Source organism: Kwoniella botswanensis, chromosome 1 (genome assembly GCF_036426115.1).
Source record: "Kwoniella botswanensis chromosome 1, complete sequence".
In the NCBI taxonomy this organism is placed as follows: domain Eukaryota; kingdom Fungi; phylum Basidiomycota; class Tremellomycetes; order Tremellales; family Cryptococcaceae; genus Kwoniella; species Kwoniella botswanensis.
Genome location: NC_088599.1, coordinates 7,441,292 through 7,466,049, shown reverse-complemented (window position 1 = coordinate 7,466,049; position 24,758 = coordinate 7,441,292). Strand labels below are relative to the sequence as shown.

Here is a 24,758-nt window from a genome sequence, read left to right as displayed (position 1 = left end):
TGTGCAACTACTGTCATTATAAACAGAGCTGTCGGAAAAGGCATCGCTTAAGACTCCATGATGGTCATTCTCAGTACAGGTACAGTATCTCGTGTAATGCCTCAATATGGAACTGTAGCGCCATTTAACTCATTCACCGACCTACGCTAAATCACGTAGACATCAGGCGAATAAGCATAATTACAGTAATTACAGTATGCGTATGAGTAATCATCAACTTCACATTCGTCGCTACGATCATATTTCGTTATGTTATGCATTCAGCTTCAAACACCGGGATGAACCCATCCATGCTTATCTACAGTTACTCGTAATGACCGGTAACATTCAAAGTCACGGAGATTCCGTGGAATTGCTGAGTAACGGTTTGTGGTTCCCGATGCCCATGGCGTTGTTCTTGAGCAGTCACCGTGTCACTGTCATCATGAAGTACATGATGTTACCTTCTTGTGCTTGTATTGCTGAGTAATCTTTTGCAGGGAATGTTGGCCATGACCTCGTTCAACAGTTATCGTGGCACCGTCATCATGAAGTTGTCAACTATAAATACACCCTCGAACGAGTCCACAATAAGCAGATCGATATTTCCGCTTGACCAATATCATCTGCCTTCTTATCTACTTCTATCCTACGCAACATGTCCTTCGCGAAGATATCCTTGGTCTTTTCACTATCCTTCTTCCTGGGCGTTTCAGCTTGGGGAGGCGACTACAGAGGAGCCTTGTACACTCTTTCCCAAACAGATGTTCAAGCCATATTGATCTCGACCCTACACCAAAATGGAACTGCCGAATATGTGACTGCAGTTCAGACGGGAGGCAAAGGAGCAGGTGCCAGAGGTACTGATGCTTTACAATCAAGTGATTCGTTACTTGTTCATGACAACTTGCTGTTTGCTGTCAATCCTGCGAGTGATGAATTATCTCTCTTCTCGATCAATCCAGCAGAGTGAGTCTCCATCCACTGTATTCTCATGGTCTCGTTTGAGGGAAACGCATGTTGACAGACTTACTGTATGGTAAGACCTTGGGATATCCAACAAGTCGGTAATAACTCATGGTCAGGGGGTAACTATCCCACTTCAATCGCGGTGTCTCCTGATGGGAACAAAGCATGCGTTACCAATGCCGGTTCAGACTCGAATGTCCGATGTTTCGTAAGTCCAGTTCTACTCAAGTAGAAGTTCCGTTCTGGCAGATTTGGCTGATGTCATGGATTCTCACCATGCTCCGCCAATTAGGATATCACTAGGAACGGACTGGAGCTTATTTCCTCCTTCAACTTCGATCTCGGGCTCAATCAGACAAACCCGCCGGTGAGTCAGGATGGATCAATCAAATATCAGGTGACCATCTTCCGCTGATTATTTCATCATAGGTCGGACCTCCCAAGACCCCTTCCGACCTCGCTTTCACTGCTGACGGACAAATCCTGCTGGTGACCGTCAAAGGTTCCGGCAACGCGACTGAGGGTCCGGCAGGTCGGATCGAGCTCTTCGACGTGTCTAGTGATTCGATTTCTCACAAGTCAACGTTATCCCCTGCTACTGGTCCAGGGGGATTACCATTCTCTATCACTGTAAGCGAGAGTAACAGAAATTCATCGGAGTAGCGTGTACAGTAGCTGATAGGAATGTTTGTACTTTCCAATCTCTTGTACCTGTTATCATTGTAGCCCATTGCCAATTCTGGGGCTTACCTTGTGACAGACCCTGCTGTTGGCGCTGATCTGATCCGGATCGAAAGAGATGGATCAGTCTCATACAACGCTTCTATCACTATTCCAGGTCAAGGTAGGTCTAGGCCCTTTCCGATTGGTGATAGACGAGGATCGAGGGCTAAGCGCCAATGAGGCTGATCATGCGCTCGTTCAGCTGCCACCTGTTGGAGTGCCTATTCTTCGGTAACTGACCAATATAGTAAGTCCTTATACATGGCGGTCATGGAGGAAATATCAAACAGATTGATAATCGTACTTGTCATGCTCTTAGTTACCATCGACCTCGCAGCTGCCAAAATTACGCCTTTATCAATCAACTCGACGACCCTCGAACCGACTTTACTCCCTGGTGTGAATATCACTTCCATCTCCGGAAACCCCGGGTCTTTGGTCGATGCGAGGATCGCTCATTTTTCAGATCAACAAGATTACTTGTACTCCCTTGTCGCAGGGGATCAGACTGTCCGGATTTTCTCCCTATCTGCAGGCCATCAAGCTGGTTTGTCCGACTCTATTCAGACGTACGAGTTGGGAGCGGCATTCAGTAGTACTGGAGGTGCTGTAGGGACCAGTATCGAAGGGTTGGCAGTGTTCCTTCGGCCATCATGGTATTGAATCAATATGTGAGCTTGATGGAGGGAATTTCAGAAAGGGTTCTCATATATCTGTCGTACGCAAATCCGGAAAAAGCTCGTCTTTTTCTTTCTGACTTCATTCGTTATAATGACAAGACTTTGTCACATGCATATCATCGTTTACGTTATGCAGGCACTTCAGCCACACAGTGAAAAAGAAGAGCAGCACAGCGCTACAATGGGACCAGAAGAGCAGGTTGGTTCAACACGATGAATGCCAAGGATACTGCTATCTGCATAAGATAAGATCTCCTAATCACACTAATCCATCTATACAACAACATGCGAAACCAAAAACCGAAACACTATACTAAATTACATACGATACTACCACTACTTCTACTCCCAATCGGAATCCTCATCATCTTCATTTACAGGAGCCGTTGTACTCGTAGTTGCAGGTTGAACAGCAGGTTTCTTACCAGCCACATTACCTTGATCGCTTACGACATCATAACTCTCTTCTGAATCTCTTGGACTGGTCGATGTAGAAGTGATGGACTTAGGTAATGATGAAGGTATTTTACCGTCATTTTCAATTTTAGGTGTGACTTCTGCTGTATCGTTAGTAGTAGCAGGAACTGAAGCTGAAGCTGAAGCTGTAATGGGCGATTCTTCAGGTTCGTCATCCCAGTTGAAATCGTCTGTTTCTTCCTCTTGCGTCGTAGCTGATACATTTGCATATCAGTATGTGAGAGATATTGCGCGAGAGCTGGTCACTCACCTTGAAGTAAAGCCTTTCTCTTCTTCTCTTCACCTTCAATCATATGTTTATGGAACAAATATCTTTGCCAGAATTGCTCATCCGTTAGATGTTCAGGTACTAAGCAGTAAGCGAACATAAGCTTGATCCTTTCACATGTCCAAAACGCAATTCGTCGACTCACCTAATTCCATTCTTATCCCACCTACATTCCCTTCCTCCTGTTCTCTCAAGTCCTTCTTCTGTTTCTCATAATGCACTTTAACCCAATCTGCAAATTCCTTCTTTCTCTCTTCACTCTCATCATCACCTTGAGGATCAACCATCAACAGCTCCTTATCTTCCCTTAGCCTTCTTAACAACGCATCTTTTCGAGAGGTCGCCAATGCCAGACTGGAAATAGATTTCGACTTTGGTTTGCCCGTCGCACCTGTAGTATTATCGAAAGTAGTTTTGGTAGCGGGTGAAGAAGTGGAGAATGAATAGAAATCACTACCATCCCAAACCATATGTTCGTTCACATCATTTCCTCCTTCTGATTGTTGCGAATCGGGTGGTAAGACTTTTACATTATCTTCTACCCATTTTTCAGCATCTTTCAAAAAAACTTCAGATTTCTTCAAATATTCTTCAGCTAATTTCTCAGCTTGATGGATTGATAATTGTAAATTCTCTTTCGCACTTGATATTTTCAAGTTCTCGGCTAACTTCTGTCTTAATTGTTCAGGATTCGATAAATCTTTCAAATTCGGGTTGTTCTTGGCAGCGTTCAAAGTAGATTGTAATGTCTGTTGTAACTGAGTAGTATTTATACCCAACTTATTGAATAAGTTGTTGGCAGTTGCACTAGCTGTATTTTCCTCTGATTCGGATGGATCCTTCTCTTTCTCTTTGCCTTTACCTTTCTCTCTTGATTTTGCTTCCTCCTCCCTGGCTGCTTTTGCCGCTGCCTTCTTGGCCTTCTCAGCTTCCTGTTCGGCAGCATACTCAGCTGGATCTTTACGAACAACTTCGATATTTGCCGTTCGAAGGTATTCTAAGTCTGCCTGAGCTTGGGATACGGTCTTGTCTAGATCCGCTTTCAGGGTGGTTAATGCTGATGCAGACTATAACGTTATACTGAATCAGCGACAGACCACTAAGTGACGGTCTATCGACTCACCTGTTTCTTCACACCTCCCCACCAACTGTTCAGAGTACCCATCACCTGACCTACTTCCTCCTCGAAATTGTTTCTGTTGATACTCTGCTGCAAGGCCTGTTGGACGGTACGTGTAGGAGCTACATCGGCAGTCGGGGTGGTAGATGAAGGTTCGGCCGCATGGATCGTCTCTGCTGGAGACGGTGGTCGGGGAGTTGGGTCGGTGGTGTCGATAGTTGTGTTGACGGGCGAGGTAGAAGTGCCCTGTGCTCTCGCTGGTGAGGATGATGATGACATGTTGCGGTCTAAATGATGGGTGATTGAGTATGTAGAGACGATAAAGAGATGATCATGGGAACTTGAGATTGCTCTGTACGGTCATGCTACGTTATGGTGGTCGTGCAGATCACCTGTACAACTTAGTTAGGTCACCCACATAAGAATGACAGTTCCATACCCACGTGAGAATGAGCTTTGACGCGTTGTGCCTGAAATATCGACTATCTGGTGCAGAGATGAACGAGGATTCGTAACGTAGACAGCCTATATGGACAGGATACTCTATCATTCTTCTTCCCTTCCTCTCTTCCTCTCCTCGACATCACCTGTCCTAGACGGTAGCTGCTATTTGTGGGTGGGATACGGTATCACCCCTCAAAAATGTCACAGTCTCTCCCCCAATCGCAGAGATACGACGACTACACATTCGAGCCCACTCAACTTTCCCAGCCGTACTTCAGTCAGACCCAAAACAGCACATTCGCCAACAGTCAGGTAGAACCAAGGAGGAAGTATTGTGAGTACCCAGTTCATCTACTCTATTCCCTTTTGACAGTGGATCTGATCTTATTCGACTTAACGATAATAGGGGCAATATTCATACCTACTCAGTCAGAAAGGGACATATTAAAAATCCCGTGGTCAAAACCGTCCATTCAACTAGGAAGGGGACCAAGGGTATTATCAAAGAACGACGTGATCCTCCCAGAGAAAAGAATATCAAACATACATTGTAAGATAACATTGGGAATTCAAGGTTCGAATGGAAGTGGTTCATCTATACCGACAATACAATCTTGGAAAGATGGTGAGGCAGAACCGGAAGTTTGGATAGAAGATTTGAAAAGTAGTAACGGTACTTTTGTAAGTCTACCCATGCGCTGATACCATACGTCCGTTCCTTCATCGATTAACATTACCCTCGCGTCTCTCTTCCTGTGCGCGTAGACTTTAAATTGCTGATAGTGCCACGATAGATCAATGGAACAAGAGTGACCAACCGAAGGATGCTCATTCATGGTGATGAGATATCACTCGGTCACTCGGGAACACTAGATAATCACGATGTTAGGTATATCTTCCGCTCGGTAGGTGGAAAGGGGGCGAAGATGGGTCAAGGAAGTAGTAAACATGATATGGTTGGAGCGGTCTATGAAAGGTATCAAGTATTGGATAGGTGCGTGGAAACTCATTCCTTATGATCATCAGACAACTGACTGATGCGTATCTTGATTCTACCCTTCTCTCCATCATTGTGATTTGGTATCATCCCAACAGACTCGGTAAAGGTACTTTCGCGGAAGTGAGGAAAGCTGTAGATGTCGAAACAGGTGCTCTAAGAGCTATTAAGGTGAGCTGTTTAGTTCTCCTTAATCTCGCTACATTCACTGATGCCGTCAAATATGCATCCAGCAAATCATCAAACATCGATTTGCAGGAAATGACAAAACTCTAGAATTGTTCCATCGTGAAATCGAGATTACCAAAAGTTTAGAACATGTATGTGTATTTATTAATGTACTAATCCTTTCCTTCGAAAGCCTTCCTTTGCTGATCTTCCCTGTTTGATTCGTTGTATATGTGTAAATAGGAAAACATATGTCGATTGTTAGATTATTATGAAGATCCACAGCATATCTGTCTGGTATTGGAATACATTGATGGAGGTGATTTGTTGGACTATATCATGAATTGGCCTAATGAGACTGGAGGTGGATTACGTGAGTTGTCTATGATATAATAGAGAGAATTGCATGATTGAAAAACTTGTGAGCTGACTGTATTCATCCTGATCAGCCGAACATCATGCTGCGGAATTGAGCGTGCAGATCTGTAGAGCTATGGCGTATACAGTGAGTGTACTCCCCTAATGATGGAGCTGATCTGTGTAGCATTCTATGGGCGTCACACATCGAGATCTTAAGCCTGAGGTGAGCATTGTGAATTCATTGAAATGATGAAATGATGCTGATGCCAGGTCACAGAATATACTGCTTACGAGGGAAACGAGCGATGCACCAGTGCAAGTGAAGATTGCAGATTTTGGTTTAGCCAAAATGGGTATGGCCATCGTATTCCTTTCTGTATAACGGTTGATTGACCTTCTTGACTTTTAGTCCACGCCGAAACCATGCTCACCTCGATGGTCGGAACACCACAATACCTCGCGCCGGAAGTGGTGATGCAAACGAAACAGCAGCCTGGATATGAAAATGTCGTGGATTCATGGTCTATAGGTATTATTGTGTACAGGTAAGCTGCGCAAAGAGAGCTATATTGACACTGAAGTCTAGCTGACATTTTTGTTTGTGTAGTATGATGACCAAAGCATTACCTTTTGACGAAGATGGAGATGCTCCCATCGAAGTAAGTGGAGCATCTGTAACAATTCAAGATGATGATTTTAACTGTAATGCTTGAATTAGAAACGCATTAAAGACCGATTCACGCAACCTGCCGATACTGAACTACTCGTTCGACTGGGTATAAGCGATCTCGCCATAGACTTCATCTCGGGTTTATTAGCTAAAGATCCAAGACAGAGATTGACAATGAGACAGGCATTAGATCATGAATGGTTATCTGGACCGAGCTCGCACATTAGTGAAAGTCAAGTACCTGCGTCACAAGCTCTCGGTGGCGACTCCGTATGGTCAATTGAATCGTTTGATGATCAATTTCCTTTGGATCAAAATCCCAACCAGGATGGTTATTCGAGTGATCCCCTTAATGGCAACGATGCCAATGTTGATGGATCGACGGAAGATATAGGTAGATGGTCTAGACCCATGACTGCCTCTGGAACGAATTACGAATCGTTAGGTGAATATGGATCTGAAGAAAGTTTCAGTCAACCTATGGGAAATCTACATTTGAACACTCCATTAATCGAGAGAAGATTACCACCTACAAATATCAAAGATCAATTACCGAGTTCACCGCCTCTCTCTTCTTCTTCCAATTTACTAGTGATGAATGTTGATTTACAACAACAGCAACAGCAGCAGCAAGAAGAAAAGGAAGTTGATATGGATGGTGGATTACCTACTCCCATCACACCAAAACTTAGTAATGGCAATGATGAAGACATCAGTATGAATGGAAATGGAAATGGGAATGGGAATGGGACTGCTATGTTGATTACAAAGCGAAAGAATCCAGATGAGATTCAAGGATTTAGTTCAGGTAGTTTATCACCTCCACCGATGAAGAGTGAAGGCGACCGCCAAGTAGAAGTAGAAGAAGAAGAACGGGGAGAAAAGGAGAAAAGGAAAAAGGAAAAAGCGAAATCTACTTCACCTGGAACGTTACCTACGAGACAATCTACGAGGACTACCAGACCGAGAAAATCAATGAGGTTGGCTTGATTGGTCTTTGACTTGATACTATGATCGATCGCCTTGGAGGATATCTTTGATGCCGGATGAGGGAAAATTGAATGTAGAAAGGAAGGTCAAGACAAGTCCATGGAGTATCATTGTCGATGGGATGAAACACAAAAAGGAGGGGAAGATTGAATCAAGATCAAGCATCAAGGTATAGGTGCAAGAGTGAATCTTATCGTTCATCATGATTTCAGTATTATTATGATCGTTGATCATCGATATATCCTACCATCACTTTGTATATATGATATTTCACGCTATTCTCTTTGGGAAGAAGAGTGATTTACCTATTCATACATATGTGAAATATCCGATATTGATTTTCTATCCTATCCCTATTTTTATTCATACAAGAGTAAGTCTTAGCTATCATGGTGGATAACAATGATCTTATACTTCTCATGTATGAACGATCATATATGTATATACATATGATACATTCCTTATTCGTATTATTATGCAATATATGTAAGATAAGATATCATAATATAACCGACAGTTCTTCTTTTCCGCATTGCCCCTATCGATTCTTGTATGATAACAAAAAATAGGTCATGTACGGGATATCCTCAGGACGGATAGGAGTTCACGACCTGCACGACGTTTGATGATTTCCTAGAAACGTAGTCATATGATTGAAATCCAAAATTAGAAATTGTAAATCGAAAGATTGGTCCGTATGATATAAGGCTTTAACTCACCTTACATACCAAACCATTCGATTCCATTTTACGCATGATCTCCAAAGGTTTATTCTGAATGACAGTGACAAGGTACATCTTTCCTATGGGCGAGAGCAATTCCTAAACACCATATCATACGTATACACCCAGTATCAGTATGATTATGAAGGTATACGCCCATTTGGAGTTTTTTGGTGATGAGTTAATTGACTTACAGGTAATTGATCTAATATCACATCCGTAATGATCATACCGTCCTGTCCACCAGCCCAAGCACCACCTATATCCCTTTGATTCTGAGTATCCATAAGCCTGATATGAAAGAGTCACGTTTAGCTTTCAAGACAGACTCGACGTAAGATATATAATATGTATGAATAAAATGCAGGTATACGGACTCACTCGGTCATACCTGTTGGCACGTACGGTGGATTAAACACTAATATATCGATATTATTTTTCAGTCGGTGTAGTAAAGGGTCGAGAAGATGGCATAAGATAGGATTGAGTGATATCTACGAGGTTGTTGGATCAGCAAACGTATGATTTTCTAATCAAAGACGATGAGATCATAGATAAGAACTATTCTGGACTTACCTCATTAGCTTGAGCCGTTCCGAGTGTTACTTCGCACGCGTATCTGTTTATATCTGTTGAAATGACCACTAGACGGATCGATCAAGTTGAAGTGAATCATATTAGCATCAAGTTGATCTGTTATTCATGTTCGTACTGGCATCAACAACCTACAACTTGAACTTGGTCCTACCAATTGAGATAAGAAGGTAGATGCTATCCCTGATCCTGACCTATATCAGTTTAACACATGCCAACATCATCGTCAGTCATTATTCATCTTGTACGGTTTGGTGAGATACGATAATCACCCTATCTCGACGCATAACGAAGGTTGATCATCCCTTATAAGCTGAGCATCCAGTTCTAGAGCATCGAGAAGGATGAACGAGTCCTCTGCTCAGTATGACTCCAATCAGTACATATTTGATGGCTAGATCGTGGATCATGAGATAAAGTCGACTCACCAGCAGGCTCATACACATGCTCGTAGTCTTCCTCTGTGAGATGTGCTATGTTAGGTGTCGGTAGTGATATTGACATTCCATCGAGCAGGTCTGTTCTTTGAGGAACATCAAAAGTCCACAAAAATCCCAATCTTATCTCTTTTGACTTTTGTTGATCTTTCGTTTGAGCCAGTTAAATCGTTACGTAATGTGACAACCCAAACGAGATGATACGCGCGCACGTACCGCTCCCACTCTGCTCTGTCTCTAGATCGTCATCGACAACTCCCTCGTTGACAACATCTCACATCTCACATCTACTCCCATCTTCTCTTCACTCTCTAGTGCTATCACTCACACTCCGCACTCCAAGATGCCAGGCCAACAGGGAATGCACAACTTCAGTACAATCCTGTGAGTGTCATCAATCTACCAGAGAGAATAACATCAAACCCCGAATCACTGATGAATGTCCCTTGCCTTGCTATCCGTCAAATAGGAAACGACTTGAAGGTACATATCTCTCCATCTCATTGTCAACCTTCCAGTGGCTCAAATAATGACACTTACACCTATGTAGCCGTAACAAGTCGCCTCGAGGATGTAGCAGTCTCTTCCTCTTCACCAGCGCCCACTTCCTCCCTCAGGTCCCCAACAGCTGCAGCTCACGAGAACCTCGCACCTACCTCTTCAGCCGGTGCTGGCGGTGCTCCACCACCACCACCTCCGCCTCCCCCTCCTCCAGCTGAGGAAGCCATCACTCCTGCAGTAAAAGCTTACCAAGATGAGATCATCGATGGAGCGCTGCAAGAGTTTATTGAGAAGTCGAATGAATTAGGTGGACTGGTCCAACAGCATGTGAGTATTTCTCGATTCAATGTTAACATGTTAACACTCCTACTCCTTAATTAACGCACCGTCTCGTTGGCGGATGAGAATGGCAAATACAAGCTACTCACCTTCTATTTCCTTGGTATGAATCGCTTGAATTGGAGCTGATGTGCCAAACCCAGTCATCCCTCCTTCCAGCACTGTGTGACGCCCAATTACAATTCCTCAAACTAGCTTCCAACCATTCCAAACCTTCTACCCCTACTGCACTCGGCCCGCTACTCGAGCCTCAAGGTAAAGCTATCCAAGCTATCTTAGAGACCAAGGATAAGCTCTCGAGATCGAAGGAAGGTAGAGATTGGAATGTCTGTTTCAACGTTTTGGGTGAAGGTGTCCCAGCATGGGGTTGGGTTCAGTTTGTAAGTGATGTGACAGACCCAAAACCTCTGCAAGGTCTTGATCATGAGCGACGACGGCTGACCTATGTATTCGATGCTCATCGATAGGAACCTGCTCCAGCACCTTTCGTAGCTGAGATGAAGAATGCTGCTCAGTTCTGGTCCGATCGAGTGATCAAGCAATACAAAGATACGTAAGTCAACATCACCTTTATATCCACCGATGAATTCAAGTAAACCTATAACTCTGAGTAGTAACCCTACCGCCGTCGCCTGGGCTAAAGCCTTCGCTCAATTGTTGACCTCGCTTCAAGCCTACGTCAAGCAGTGGCACACCACCGGCGTAGCTTGGAACCCTAAAGTGAGTGACACCATATCATACAATAGCGCATGATTTCGATGTGATTGCTTAGCTGACCATCTGTCATATTTTCAGGGCTCTCCCGCACCATCTTCAATCCCTTCTGCATCCTCCTCTTCCTCCTCCGCCCCACCACCCCCACCTCCACCTCCAGCCGCGTCCAAAGCCTCCGCCCCAGCTGGAGGAGCAGGAGGTACAGCCGCTTTACTTGCCGATCTGAACAAGGGTGGAGCAGTCACAGCAGGACTCAAGAAAGTGGACGCATCTCAGATGACTCATAAGAATCCCGATCTTCGATCATCTTCGGTCGTTCCTGACAACGCTAGGAAAGCACCTCCTTTGAAACCTAAACCTGGAGCTGCGCCTGCCAAGAAACCTGCCAAATTGGAACTGGAAGATGGTAACAAATGGATGATCGTGAGTTGGTACTTTCCTCTGATGGCTTCAATCTGGGACAAATGGAAGCTGAATCTGGACGATGATCATGCCCGTTATAGGAGTATCAAGAGGATAACAAAAACATCGTCATTGATCAGACTGAGTTGCACCAAACGGTGCATATCTTCAATTGCAAGAATTCTGTAGTGAAGATCTCAGGTAAAATCAATGCTGTGACTATGGGTGAGTGATCCAGTCTGCTTGTTACGTTGTCATCGCTCCACAACGCACAGAAAAAAAACACTTTTAGCCGCTCGGGGCAATCGGCGTGGGGTTTGATTTATTATGAAGGCATCTGCTAACATGATTCACATTCAAATAGTCGGATGCAAGAAAACCGCCGTAGTACTCGATTCAGCCGTCTCCTCATTATCAATAACATCCTCACCGTCATTCGAAGTTCAAATCACAGGTCAAATTCCAACCATCCAAGTGGATACTACCGATTCGGGGCAGATCTACCTTTCTAAAGAATGTATGAACACTGTCGAAATTATCACTTCGAAAACTTCTTCTTTGAATATATCCGTACCTACAGGACAAGATGGTGATTTCGAAGAGAAACCCGTACCGGAACAGATGAAATCGAAGATCGTGGGTGGGAAGTTGGTAACTGAGATTATCGAACATGCTGGTTAGAACATACCTTGTTCACAGACAAGTGGGAGGAAGGAGTTTTTGTATATAGATGATTATATGAATATAAAGAAGTTGTGTTTTTCTGCTCTTTGCATGAATTTGTTTATTTGGATCATTGACATGAGTGGTAACTTTCAGACTGGTATATGTGATATGGCATGAAAATGCATTGGTTTGACATGATAATTCAACACCTTTGTTGTTGTTATTGTTAACTCCTGTAAATGCTATACTGTAAATCCCAGTTCGTCTTCTTGCACTATGCTGTGTATCGATATCTAGTCTACTCATGATAATTCCCCTCATACCGATCCAGCAGCTCTGAATAATGTAATAGCTTTATCATCACCAGCCACAGCAAACTGTTTACCAGCGGCGAAAGTATCAGAAGCAGCAGGTTGCCAGGCGAAGCCCCATATTTCGGATGTACCTGTTGATGTAGATACGCAGGATCGTTGGCCTACATCCCAAAGTTTGATCATACTGTCTGCGCCACTGCAACACATAGTATACAACGTAACAAACAAGTCAGCGGATCGAATCCAAATTCAAAGCGACACACTCATCTCTGGATTGATGTTAGTCGATAGGGATATAGGATATATGTATGTTAAGGCTATTGTGAGATGATAACCGTACTTACCCACTACCCAATAATTTACCATCCGGACTAGCATCCACTTTCAACACCCAACTTTGATGTCCCTGCATCATCGCCACTGCACCTTCACCTTTTCCACCTGATCCTGAGGTTGAACCTGCTCTTACGTCGTATAGAACTATTAGATGATCGTCTGAACCGGAATAAAGCCACTAGAAGCAAGACGAGATAGACTTAGCACGACTGATATCTTCATATAAGAGGTAGGAGGTGGGACGGAATTTACTTACCTGAGAATCGGGTGACCAAGTTATTGTCCTAACGGCTTTATTATGTGATGTGTAAGTTGCAACTATTGATTTGGTCTCTACGTCCAGCACTATCACTTGACCTTGTTCGGTCGATAGAGCAAGGGATTGACCGTCTGGTGACTGAGAAGAAACGACATATGATAATTAGCTCATCTCATGGAAATTAATGTATACTTGAGGGAAGACAAACCAAGGAGTCAAGGTGTATGAATTACATTCGCCAAAAATTCGAATAGGAAATGTCATGAAAGTATACTATACTTACAAATTGTAAATCCATCCCAAATTTCCCTTTACCAGTATCTACAATCTTACCATTCCCACCTAATCCACCTCTTGTAGTGTTACCGTTGACCCCTTCTCCTTCTTGAGGTGAAAGCTGGTCGATCGATCGGATAGCCAATTTGGATGATCGACCTGACCAGGCCCAACATTTATTCTGAGGGTGAATGGCCGATGTGAATGCTGGTAGTTCTGTAATGATACAATGGACATATCAGCATGATGGCTGAATCAGAAATATATCAAAGATGAAGATATGGACCAAGATGCGTTCACGAGGTCATAATAGATCCAGATCCCAATAAATAAGAGATATCCAAACGTGATTTTCACATTGATAGGATCACTCACCTTTCTCACCCTCACCTACGACCTCTCTACCTGTTTCTACCTTCCCCGCCACCTCTCCATTCTCAATATCAACCAACACGACCGTCCCGTCCAGACTCGTCGACAGAGCGTACTTCCCATCCTCCGTGACGGATATCGAAGAGATAGCTAGAGGGTTGGAAGTGAGATCGTATATGGGTTTTGTCGATAATTCAGATTCGGTAGGATCCCATATACGTAGATGACCATCTGCTGAACCTGAGAGAAGCTTGTTGGTTGATGTCCATTTCAATGCCCAGATCGAATCGGGTAATACTACGGTATTGATAGCTCAATCAGTCTTAAATCGATGGTACCAAGGACCAAAGGAAGAAAGAGAGGGTTAGCTTACATGGTGTTGATTCTTGTTGCAGGTATGATAATGACTATGCATGATTGGTCAGCTACCATCTGAGTATACTCTACCAGCTGCTACTCACCATGTTAGTACTTGTATAGTCCGTTGTTCTGTATGCAACAGTAATGAAAAGAGAAATCAAAGAGGAGAAACAAGAAACAAGATGAAAGATGGTTTCCGCCGGTTAACATGAACCTTTCAACAACGTCATTCCTCATTTCCTCTTTCTCTCATTCTTTCATCTCATCCCATAATTCTCTTTCTCCTGTTCACGATATCCGATAGACGCATTCGATGATACCCAAAGCGTTGATCCTCGCATTCATAATCCGTGTATTACTCACTCTATCATTCCCCCAGACGTATTTCCAACCCGACGAATTCTATCAAGCGTTAGAACCTGCCCACAACTACGTCTTCGGATATGGTTATCTGACATGGGAATGGAGGGATTTACCTACCCCTCTCACGGGAAGTTGGTGGGATATGTACGTGGTAGCAGGGAGGATGAGGGGATGGATTTGGCCTGGGGTGTTTGTAGGTGTTTATAGGGTCTTACAGATTACCGGACTAGATAAGACAGAATGGATCGTACGTTTAACACAACCCGATAGTATGGAACGGACAAGGGCTAATTCATGTGATGGATGCTGTAGGTCATCGCCCCTAGATTGATTGGTATACTGGTAGCCGCATTGACGGATTATCATACCTATAAGCTGGCTTCGAAGCTACTAGGTCCAGGCGCTTCGTCTTCCGCTGTAAGCTAGTACTTCATGACCTACTAGATACGCTTTCGCCAGCTGACGATCCTGTATTGTTTTGACACAGCTATTCCTCTCCTTGACATCTCTCTTCAATGCACACCTATTGCCAAGATCATTGTCAACTTCCCCTGAGACATTGCTTACTACCATGGCACTATGTTATTTCCCATTACCTTCCTTAATCCCATCCAAACCTTCTAGCGATAACCTTAAGCCTGCCGCATCCGAGAAAGACAAGAAGCAGATTAGACCAATACAGAATCAAGCGAAACTAGACTATATCGCTATGGATAGGGATGTCCCCTCACTTTATCCCGTCATGTGAGTCGGCTCATCCGCATAGTGGATATCACGCAAGCTAATTCAACGAGGTCGCCTAGATGTACCAACAATCTTCCTTTGTCCATTGTACTAGCCACGACAGCACTTTGTATAAGACCTACAACTATCTCTCTATGGATGTTTCTGGGTATCGACCTAGTCATCAGAACGTTGAGGAGCTCTGGAATCATGGCAAGTCTACGGGTCATTGCTATTGCAGCCATCAGCTTGTGAGTGGAGGATCTCTTCGCGCATAAGTGGGAGTTATATAGCTCATTCTGGAATAGTACCGCTACCTTCGCAGCATCCACTTATATTGACTACCACTTCACTGGTCGACTTTACTTCCCAGCCTTGACGTTCATCCATCACAACATCATCCGAAACATTTCGTCCTTCTACGGTTCTACTAATCATCTATATCACCTGACCCAGTCTATCCCAATTATGCTGTTCCCAATATGGATATGGTGGATCCAAGGATTTCTCGCGTCTCTTCTTCCATCCAGTATCCTTCCAGCTCGACTCAAGCACCTGGACACCCCTGAACCTCTACGGTTGATGGCTAGGGTCATCACTTTCTCAATTGGTATATTGTCTTTATCACCTCATTCAGAATGGAGATTCCTTCATCCTCTTCTTCCAACACTTTTGATCTTTGCTATACCATCACTTTCAGCCTCTTATCGTCCCACGGTATTTGGCATCTACAGATTGTCCGATTCGATTCGACAGTACACTAGATTAACAAGAATTCCATTCTACCTGATCCTTCTAGCACCGATCGTACCATTTCTTTACCTCAACCTATTCCATGGAAAGGCTCAAGTGGAAGTGATGAATGTGCTTCGAAGAGGTGAACTAGGAGAGGTCGGATCATTAGTAGCTTTGACTCCATGTCATTCAATACCTTGGCAAAGTCATCTCCATCTGAAGGATATGGAGGGATGGTTCTTGACCTGTGAACCTCCAATAGGGTAAATAACTGTTCTTCTATCACCACCTAGCTGATCAATCGTGACTGATACATGATTCTTCCATCATCTTAGTGTTAACTCTGAGACACACCGTACTCAACAATCCTTCTTCTACCAATCACCCGTGTCATACCTGCAAGAAGTCTTCCCATACCCTCCCGCCCAATTACATGAAATTGCCAATCTCACCGCCAGTCCGGCCAAACCTACTCATTTAGTACTTTTTGATGAAGCTCTAAGTAGAATAGAAACCACCAAAGGTGGAACCTCTTCTGTCAGTGACGAGTTGGTTAATCTTGGATATGAGCGTGTATGGTATGGGTGGAATGGGTTGAATCTCTTGCAGGATGAAGAAGAGAGGAAAGGTGGACTTACGGTGTGGAGGTCAGTTACGTAATTGCCTATGTACATTATGCCACATGTGAATTATAGATGAATATTTGTAAACTCCGGTAAACGCCGAAACCACCTCTGACCTGGACGTTTTGTTGAATTTTGAGGTTTTTGGACATTGCTCTTTTTCATCTTATCTCATCTACCTTTAAAACCCAACAGTGGAAGAAGACTAATAAACATCCCCAAAATGTCTGACGCTGGATCTGAAACCGCTTCCAACCCCCCTGTCGAGGTCGAAGGTGCCGAAGTTGAAGTTGCCGACAAATCTGGACCTCTCTCCGTCGAGGACGCCCTCCAACAAGTCATCAAGACCGCTTTGGTCCACGATGGTCTTGCTAGAGGTTTGAGAGAATGTGCCAAGGCTCTTGATAAGAGGGAAGCTCATTTGTGTGTCTTGGTCGAGACCGTCACTGAGGGTGAGTCAGCATGCTCTTACACGAATCGTAATAATATGATGAATGTATCGGAAATGAGAATGGGAATGCTGATTTTTCATGTTGATGGTGTATAGCCGAATACCTCAAACTCATTGAAGCTCTCTGTGCCGAACACTCCATCCAACTCATCAAAGTTTCCGATGCCAAGGTTCTCGGTCAATGGGCTGGTCTCGCCAAGATTGACAGAGAAGGTAAACCCAGAAAGGTCGTCGGATGCTCTTGTGTAGTTATCACCAACTACGGTCAAGACTCCCCTGCTCTTCAAGTCCTCCTCGACTGTGAGTCAATCACTTCTTCGCATACATGAGAGAGTATCAAATACTGATTTCAATTCAAATAATAGACTTCAAGACCCGATAAATGCATTGAATACTCTATCATCCAATATCATCCTCCGATTCATCAACGTGAGTAATAATCTCATAATGTTCAATCATCCTTCATCGCAAGCCTAAGCCTGTACTTCAATCTCGTTCCTTTCCCTTCCCCACATCCTGATGAATATGGGACTCCCTCTTCGCATTGTAAAGTGTCGACAATCCCTAGGAATCGAACCTACTCTCTTCGGAGGGCAATCCGCTGTCTGATCTATACCTCCTTTTTTCGGTGATCGTGATTTGAAATATTGGAAATTGGAATTGTACTGATTGATTCGTTGTTGAATCTACAGGTCTTCTCTCCTTTGCATCGCTTGTTGCGTGGTAGAATAGGTGTTGGGATGGTTGATATATGATATATAGTATATGCATGGGTGTGGAAGCGTACATATAAAGGTCAATGTGGTCCAGTCAACGATGCTCATGATGCTCATGTCGGCTTGCAATCTCCTTGGACTCAAGACTGCTAACACCGTCGATTGTACTGATAACAACGATCAAAGTATCTCATATGACGTTACACTTGAACTTTGCATATGGGAAGCAACTGACGAATGCAAGACACATCTTACCGTCAAATATGTTAATATGGAATATATATGTGATCACCAAATACCCAAAAAACTACCAAAAGTCCAAATCAAGCATACCACACCAGTAGGTAAAATACCTATATAAACTAATAAATCCTGCCATAACCTCCTACCTAATCTTCTTTTCTGTAATTGTTTTTCTTTTCTCGCTAATAGTATATCTGTTGATGGGTCGTTCAAACTATTCGTTCGATTATGTCCATGTCCATGTCCATTCATCGTTGATGGTAGTCTCCTAGAGGGAGTACTAGGGTTGTTCGTCTGGTCATGTTCGGAAGTAGGGGTGTTTCGGGATGGGAAGATGATAGATAGCGGAGATCGAACATGGAAGGTGATGATGAAGAATAGGGCTAGGTCACGACAAACTCATACAAATCAGCTTCTCCCGTAGCGGATGAAGATAGAATGGTGTTATATACACACAAGGTAAGAACCACCCTACAGCCAATACACTCAACACACCGAGCAATTCAATCTTCTCAGCTATCCAACCACTTATACTAGCTACGAGCACTACCACTCCCCATATGGCTATTCCAACCCATTTACCAGCTTTCAATCTTTCACCTTGATCCACCCCCATCGAACTTAAGATCGTATCTCTACCTCTCAAGATCCACATGTTTGTCGAACCTAGGATGACCACGCACATTAAGATGCGCGAGATATTTACCCATCCGTCGTCGGCTGGTAATCTCGCGAAAACGCCTGAGGGGGTGGTAGGACTTGATATGGGTGTTGGACTGGATTGGTCCAATGGAGGTAAGAGGTAATAAGGAACTAGGGCTAAAGGGAGACATAAGATGAGGATCAAGGAGGATGCAAGTAGACATGGGATAGGGAAGGAGGTGCTTTTGGATCGAGCGAGTGAGGCATGGATCGGTAGGGTGTTGATGTGAGGCGAGAAGAATATCGTCAAGGTCGCTACGGAAATCGACAGTCAGCAAAATGTAGGTTCTGAGCGGAGGAGGAACTCGGAGTGAAAATTACTCACTCAACCCAGCACCTGCACTGCTCCCTCCTGCTAAACCAAATTTCCTCTTACTCAACAAATGACCAAGGACTTCCGTGATCACCTCTCCGGTATTCTCTGATCCGTCCCCATCCCCATCTCCTATCGGTTGAGGAAGCTCTGAAGCCTTTTTGATCTCGACCGTTCGTCCAATCACCAAGAACGCTACGACCGGAAGTAACAGGGCGATGACTATGGGTGATCGTCTGAGCGATCTCGTCATTCGTGAGGGAAGGAGAGAAGGTAATAGCTGCACGCAAGACTTATCAGCTTATGATACTCATGCGTGGGATGAGTGATACTTACTGCTGAGGAAACGATTATCGTCCAAAATACTCTTGACTGAAAGACGGCATTTTTAGGTAGATAGGTTTCGATAACCGGTTGAAGTAAGGGATGTAGGGCTATAACGGATATATAAGGTCAATGAGCTTTCGTGAGGACACACTGTAGTACATGAATATGCAGATGAGATGTTGAGAAGGATGTTCACTCACTTTCAATCCAGCTGACGACTACACCAAAAACAGCACAACCTACGAACCCTCTTCCAGTCCATAAGCCGTATTTACCATACTTCGCAGTAACGGCTGCGAATACTTCTTCAAATGATGAGACCTTCAAGTACCTAGTGCAGCAATGCGCATAAGATGAGTCCAAGTTGCTCTCCGTATTCGGCTGAATGGTATTGGTAAATGATGAATACAATCACTTACCATGCTAGATAGACGATGACCACATGTGCACAAGCGGACAGTAAGGCCAATACGCAGAAGACGGGTACGAAGAAGACCACACCGGCAGGCAGGAAATTGTAAGGTAGTAATGCCAATAAGGGAAGGAGTGGGAGGGGATGGGCGAGGATCAATGGTGGTATGAGCTAGCAAAATTCATCATCAGTGACCATATCTCCATAAATCGATAGCAACTCGGACTCACCTCCAATAATCCCTTCTCTTCCTTCTCTTCACCCTCATTCCATCTTCCCCTCCGTGTCCTTCTGACCTTCCTCTTATTCCTACTACTTGATCCCGAACCAGAACCATTTACCAGAGGATCCGAAACGTCGAATTCGAAATCTTCCGTGCCCGTCTCCTCATCATTCGTACTATGTCCATTATTATTTAAGAACGTCATTACTTCCTCTTCGTCGTAATCTTCATCGTCGTTATCCAATACTTCAAGTATAGAATCAGAGTTGAATGATCCTCCTGAACCTGATCTCGAGCCTGAACCTTCAGCAGATGCAGGTATATCCTCGGAAGGCCTCCCGGTACCAGTTGGAGTGATTGTATATCCTGTATCGGTCGAAGCTGTATTCAGATCGCTCTGTGATTTCGATGCTGCTGGATGAGATAGTACGTATTGGTTCGAGGTCAAGGGTGTGATAGGTGAGAACAAGGATGAAGATGAATGTACTCCCTGCTTCGGTGTGGGTGAAGCGGTAGGTGTAATTTGTGGATCCGGATCTTGCTGTGACATCTAACAGGTAGTTACACTGCTACTCTCTTGGCTTGCTGATGAGATGCGGTAAGTTGACAAGAAGAGGATGACTGGTAATGTTGTATGAGAACATGGGATAGGAACGACAATAACAAATAGTTGCAGCTACGCGTTTGAAGGGAATGTCAAAAGTAGCCTGAATCTCATTTCCCTGCAATTCGCGTAAATCAGGCAACATCACAGACAACAAACGTTCTTCATAGATTGGTACACTTGCTAGAACCACCCCCGATGTCATGACAGATCCAGACCCAGATCCAACGACTGGCCGACAAAGACAAAGTACGTTCAAGCGAAATGGCCATATAAACTATTTCCTCCGATGTCTGAGGGCATTACCTACCGCTGCGCAGGGTAGCGACTCGAACAGGATCACCGCTGCTTTCTTCTGCATATCCGGGTTGGACCTTCTCGGTGCGTTAGAAGATAAGACAACGAGGGAACAGAGGGATGGGTGGATAGAATGGATATGGTCATTACAGGCTCGTGCGTTCTGCATAAATCTCTATATCAGCCTCGCAGTAGATTGAAACTGAATGGTCAAGTGTGAATAGCTACGGGTGGATTTAGAGGTTCGACATTTATGACTACTCCTGTACGTATATTCCCGGTGATATAACTTCCTGGAACACCACTGATCAGTTTGGTTTGAAAAGAATGAAAAGACATCGCCTGCACATATACCATCCACATACACCGCTCTGATGAGCTTAGCGATCCTTCGAGCACCCCTCAATCGACTGGATATACCAGGATTGATCCAATTCCTCAGATCGTGTCAAGCGAAAGACGGCTCGTAAGCCTTTCTTAACAACTGACGGGATGAGTACAGATTCTGATGTTGACGGTATTTGTCAGTTTCTCACCTGTACCAGGAGATGATATCTACCCTAACGAAGGGTTCCAAAGCGACGTGCGGATCAGTTATTGTGCGAGTGTGATATCGGATATCATTGGTGATTTTGCGGGTATAAATATAGATCTATCCAAGAGTTTCATAGGGAAATGCAAGGTGAGAATAGTCACTATTACTATTACTGATCCATGGATGGGTCCAGCTGATATTCGGACTTGGTAGACATGGGAAGGAGCTTATGCCTCGAGACCTGGGGTTGTCGAAGCTCAAGGTGAATAGTCATCACCTTGGACATACTAAAAGCTACATTATCTAATTATAATATTCTAGGCGGTACGACATACTGCTCTCTCGCGACACTATCAATCCTCAACAGACACACGCAGACTCAACCTGAATGTCAGATTTCACCTCAAGAAACGCTCAGATGGTTGATATCTCGTCAGATAGGTGGGTTCCAAGGTAGACCAGGTAAACTGGAGGATGTATGTTACTCGTTCTGGTGTGGTGGAGCTATCAGTGTGAGTGAAGAAGATCAGTATATCTCAAGGACTATGCGTATATCTGTGCTAATCCAAAGCTGGGCATTTCTTATCGTTAGATCCTTGGTCATTCAAATCTGATCAACCGAGATGCAGATCGAACTTTCCTACTCTCAGCTCAATTCCCATTAGGCGGATTCGGTAAAGAACCTGAAGATTATCCTGATCCATTCCATTCATATTTGGCTCTAGCGGCTTTGTCTCTCCATCATTCGGAACTCAATGTGAAAGATGATAATGATGGATTGGGGTTGAAAGCGTTGGACGTTACTTGGAATGTAAGTCTGGGGACTGCACAATGGTTGAAAGATGAGATATCACGGGTGAAAGGCGTATCTCAATCGTGAAGATGATCGGTGTAAGGATTCGTTTGGATGTAGAACACAAGAACGCAATGTACATACATACATATATTGTAAATGTAGAAGAAACAACTTTATACCCCGCATATACAGTACGTTACAAATGATGAATAATGTAACAACCAAATCAAGTAGAATAAGAAGTACGAATACAAACATCAAAAATGAAGAAAACAAGAGACAAGGAAGTCTTTGAACTGATCTACTATTCTTCCCTTGACTGTCTTTCGATGTCAACAGCCAATCTCTGCTTTCCTACCCAAAATTCACCTCTTACAGGTAAATTATCCAATCTAACCTTCCCATTGACACCCATGATCTCTACCCCGACACTCGCTATACCCTTCACCCCAGCTAACGCACCTCCTTTAAATACGATCTTACTGATGAATTCAGATAACACACCATCTCTTCCCGGTAAGATATCCAGGTCAACCTGATTCAATGGCGCTCTTACAATCAATCTTCCATTTTCTTCTCGTGTTGTAGTCGAATTGAGATAATCGGTAGGTCGTATATGTCCAAAAGCCTTTGGTGGGAATTCACCATCCCCTGGTAAATCTTCTTCATCGGTTGGGGAAGGACCATCGAACACATATACATCAGGTAAAACTTCTACCACGTCCACAATGACGTTTTGCATATCTTTAGGTAATTCAACTTCGGCAACTACGGTACCCGAAGCTTTCATCTTTCCTTGACTTTCCGATATTCTCATATGTTCAATGGTTACCGATCGAATAATCTTTGGAGTCGGTCTAGGTCCAGGGAAATTGAGCGATAGCGATAATGAAGGTAGAGTATGTAAGAGCCAACTGGGCGGATGGACGATAGTTGATGGAACGAATGAAGGTAAGTTGGATAATCCCTGAACTAAGATGGGATTATCTCTACCATGTAGGTAGTTCTGTAAGAATAACGATAATGGTGATGAACCCATTAAAGAGGAGCGTTCACTCAGATCCGCAGTGATAACTCCAGATATGTTCAACAGGATATCCTTGGTGGTTCCTCCGATGATGATGGGTTCAGTGATAACTTCAGCCATCTTACTTTCTCCTACTAGGCCATCTCTTGTAGCCGGTAAAGCGATTGAGAATGGTAGGCTGAAATCTAGAGTAGCGTTGAGATCCGGTGCGAAATTTGGGACCGTAGCGATAGCTTGGATAGTCAATGCCTTGGGCGATTGGGTAGTATCGAAAGAATAGTGCTGCAGTGTGACGAGTTCTGATAGATTGAGGGGTCTTCCGGGATTGGGTAAATGGGGTATATGAGGGACTAAAATTGACGAGATGTCAGTTCAGTAGCTATAGGCAATATTCTAGTTGCAGCTCTGAATCTCTTTTTCCGGTACACATATCTGATCAAGGCGTGAAAGAATCGTATATGGGTGTGAAACTGAACCGCCAAAACAGACAACCAGACATAAGAACAGCAGGCCAAATACAGGATCTGACACTCACTAGGTGAAGTGATATCCATCGTCAAATCTTCTTTCTCCACTTTAGCATATTTGGTCCACCAAGCAATCTCCGACGGTCTAGCTATCACATGATTCACCTCTATCGTCACACGTATTGCACCTTCAACCCATCCTCTCTGTACGAACTCCCATAGTTCTCCTGTGGATGCTAGCGGTTTGGCCAGAGCAGTAAATGATATTGGCCGTAACCAATCAGGTTGAGATCCCGGCGGTAGGGGTCGAGGTGATATATCCCATATCAACGGTACTTCCAATTCGTCCAATACATGTACTGATAGTAATGGTGAAGACTTGAATTGCGGGGATGTAATTAGGATTGAAGAGGGTATATTGACCGATACAGATGGTTTATCCAACTTGGATAAAAAAGTATGTGCAGTCCATTTCCTTATATTTTCCCACCACTCCGATCCTAATCCTCTTTCACCTCTTTCCTCCGCATCTGCTTTTTCTTCAGGAGTAGCGAACACTTTCGCCTTGACTCCAAATGCTTCATCAGCATCTATACCACATCTTAGACTGATATTGAGCAGGATCCCATCGTCGGTCACGTTGACTATCGATATCGAATCTGGCGGGGAGTAGCTGAAGGCCGTTTTGGGTAAAGTGGATAGTTCCGATGGTGAGGGTTTATACGATCCTGCTAACAGTATGAGGAACAGTAAGAAAGAAATCAGAAATGACAGTATCACGATAGATACTGTATAAACAATCGAGGTGAGTCGAGAAGTCCTGCGCTGCTGAGGTTGGATGATCTGGTCTTCGGAAGAAGGTTGCGTACGAGTGGAATGATAGGTTCTTGAAGGTGAGCCGAGTAAAGGTGCGTTCTCGGTAATCGAGTCGACAGCCTTGGATTTGCCTTTGCCCTTGTCTTTAGGCATGGTGGAGGATCATCGGACGGGGGTGTTTGCGAGTTGTGGTAGAACTGGAATTGGTGGTAAGCTGGATGGGATGTTGATGATAGGGGGAGAAGAGA

General features: G+C 44.0%; 12 protein-coding genes across 12 annotated transcripts; 7 read left to right on the top strand and 5 right to left on the bottom strand.

Moving 5' to 3' along the window:
* Positions 1–637: 637 nt before the first annotated feature.
* Positions 638–2,334, top strand: L199_002824 (uncharacterized protein; the record flags this gene model as incomplete). Its single annotated transcript, XM_064888563.1, has 7 exons — positions 638–948; positions 1,024–1,156; positions 1,241–1,315; positions 1,378–1,578; positions 1,675–1,792; positions 1,874–1,918; positions 1,991–2,334. The coding sequence occupies 7 exons, from the start codon at positions 638–640 to the stop codon at positions 2,332–2,334; spliced, it is 1,227 nt and encodes a 408-aa protein (XP_064744635.1).
* Positions 2,335–2,693: 359 nt separating this feature from the next.
* L199_002823 (uncharacterized protein) lies at positions 2,694–4,495 on the bottom strand (the record flags this gene model as incomplete). Its single annotated transcript, XM_064888562.1, has 4 exons — positions 2,694–3,022; positions 3,079–3,177; positions 3,242–4,163; positions 4,220–4,495. 4 exons carry the CDS (start codon positions 4,493–4,495, stop codon positions 2,694–2,696), a joined length of 1,626 nt encoding a protein of 541 aa, XP_064744634.1.
* A 363-nt stretch (positions 4,496–4,858) lies between these two features.
* L199_002822 (uncharacterized protein) lies at positions 4,859–6,348 on the top strand (the record flags this gene model as incomplete). Its single annotated transcript, XM_064888561.1, has 7 exons — positions 4,859–4,994; positions 5,067–5,341; positions 5,455–5,654; positions 5,756–5,828; positions 5,891–5,977; positions 6,069–6,198; positions 6,275–6,348. 7 exons carry the CDS (start codon positions 4,859–4,861, stop codon positions 6,346–6,348), a joined length of 975 nt encoding a protein of 324 aa, XP_064744633.1.
* A 27-nt stretch (positions 6,349–6,375) lies between these two features.
* On the top strand, positions 6,376–7,845 carry L199_002821 (uncharacterized protein; the record flags this gene model as incomplete). The annotated part of the gene is made up of 5 exons (XM_064888560.1): positions 6,376–6,408; positions 6,463–6,538; positions 6,595–6,730; positions 6,793–6,844; positions 6,904–7,845. 5 exons carry the CDS (start codon positions 6,376–6,378, stop codon positions 7,843–7,845), a joined length of 1,239 nt encoding a protein of 412 aa, XP_064744632.1.
* Positions 7,846–8,415: 570 nt separating this feature from the next.
* On the bottom strand, positions 8,416–9,665 carry L199_002820 (uncharacterized protein; the record flags this gene model as incomplete). The annotated part of the gene is made up of 8 exons (XM_064888559.1): positions 8,416–8,478; positions 8,565–8,666; positions 8,762–8,858; positions 8,949–9,061; positions 9,144–9,211; positions 9,297–9,355; positions 9,434–9,518; positions 9,590–9,665. 8 exons carry the CDS (start codon positions 9,663–9,665, stop codon positions 8,416–8,418), a joined length of 663 nt encoding a protein of 220 aa, XP_064744631.1.
* A 276-nt stretch (positions 9,666–9,941) lies between these two features.
* On the top strand, positions 9,942–12,235 carry L199_002819 (uncharacterized protein; the record flags this gene model as incomplete). The annotated part of the gene is made up of 9 exons (XM_064888558.1): positions 9,942–9,982; positions 10,068–10,081; positions 10,149–10,426; positions 10,582–10,818; positions 10,906–10,991; positions 11,053–11,158; positions 11,234–11,575; positions 11,656–11,779; positions 11,919–12,235. The coding sequence occupies 9 exons, from the start codon at positions 9,942–9,944 to the stop codon at positions 12,233–12,235; spliced, it is 1,545 nt and encodes a 514-aa protein (XP_064744630.1).
* A 302-nt stretch (positions 12,236–12,537) lies between these two features.
* Positions 12,538–14,241, bottom strand: L199_002818 (uncharacterized protein; the record flags this gene model as incomplete). The annotated part of the gene is made up of 7 exons (XM_064888557.1): positions 12,538–12,730; positions 12,879–13,048; positions 13,127–13,267; positions 13,413–13,621; positions 13,781–14,074; positions 14,151–14,184; positions 14,239–14,241. The coding sequence occupies 7 exons, from the start codon at positions 14,239–14,241 to the stop codon at positions 12,538–12,540; spliced, it is 1,044 nt and encodes a 347-aa protein (XP_064744629.1).
* A 209-nt stretch (positions 14,242–14,450) lies between these two features.
* L199_002817 (uncharacterized protein) lies at positions 14,451–16,618 on the top strand (the record flags this gene model as incomplete). Its single annotated transcript, XM_064888556.1, has 6 exons — positions 14,451–14,747; positions 14,813–14,917; positions 14,988–15,244; positions 15,304–15,474; positions 15,532–16,221; positions 16,294–16,618. 6 exons carry the CDS (start codon positions 14,451–14,453, stop codon positions 16,616–16,618), a joined length of 1,845 nt encoding a protein of 614 aa, XP_064744628.1.
* Positions 16,619–16,804: 186 nt separating this feature from the next.
* On the top strand, positions 16,805–17,361 carry L199_002816 (uncharacterized protein; the record flags this gene model as incomplete). Its single annotated transcript, XM_064888555.1, has 2 exons — positions 16,805–17,033; positions 17,129–17,361. The coding sequence occupies 2 exons, from the start codon at positions 16,805–16,807 to the stop codon at positions 17,359–17,361; spliced, it is 462 nt and encodes a 153-aa protein (XP_064744627.1).
* Positions 17,362–18,036: 675 nt separating this feature from the next.
* L199_002815 (uncharacterized protein) lies at positions 18,037–20,518 on the bottom strand (the record flags this gene model as incomplete). The annotated part of the gene is made up of 7 exons (XM_064888554.1): positions 18,037–18,374; positions 18,448–18,948; positions 19,019–19,286; positions 19,343–19,440; positions 19,534–19,664; positions 19,753–19,916; positions 19,976–20,518. 7 exons carry the CDS (start codon positions 20,516–20,518, stop codon positions 18,037–18,039), a joined length of 2,043 nt encoding a protein of 680 aa, XP_064744626.1.
* Positions 20,519–20,775: 257 nt separating this feature from the next.
* Positions 20,776–22,284, top strand: L199_002814 (uncharacterized protein; the record flags this gene model as incomplete). Its single annotated transcript, XM_064888553.1, has 7 exons — positions 20,776–21,025; positions 21,094–21,134; positions 21,196–21,335; positions 21,398–21,551; positions 21,618–21,666; positions 21,726–21,916; positions 21,997–22,284. 7 exons carry the CDS (start codon positions 20,776–20,778, stop codon positions 22,282–22,284), a joined length of 1,113 nt encoding a protein of 370 aa, XP_064744625.1.
* Positions 22,285–22,504: 220 nt separating this feature from the next.
* Positions 22,505–24,663, bottom strand: L199_002813 (uncharacterized protein; the record flags this gene model as incomplete). Its single annotated transcript, XM_064888552.1, has 2 exons — positions 22,505–23,577; positions 23,763–24,663. The coding sequence occupies 2 exons, from the start codon at positions 24,661–24,663 to the stop codon at positions 22,505–22,507; spliced, it is 1,974 nt and encodes a 657-aa protein (XP_064744624.1).
* Positions 24,664–24,758: the final 95 nt, after the last annotated feature.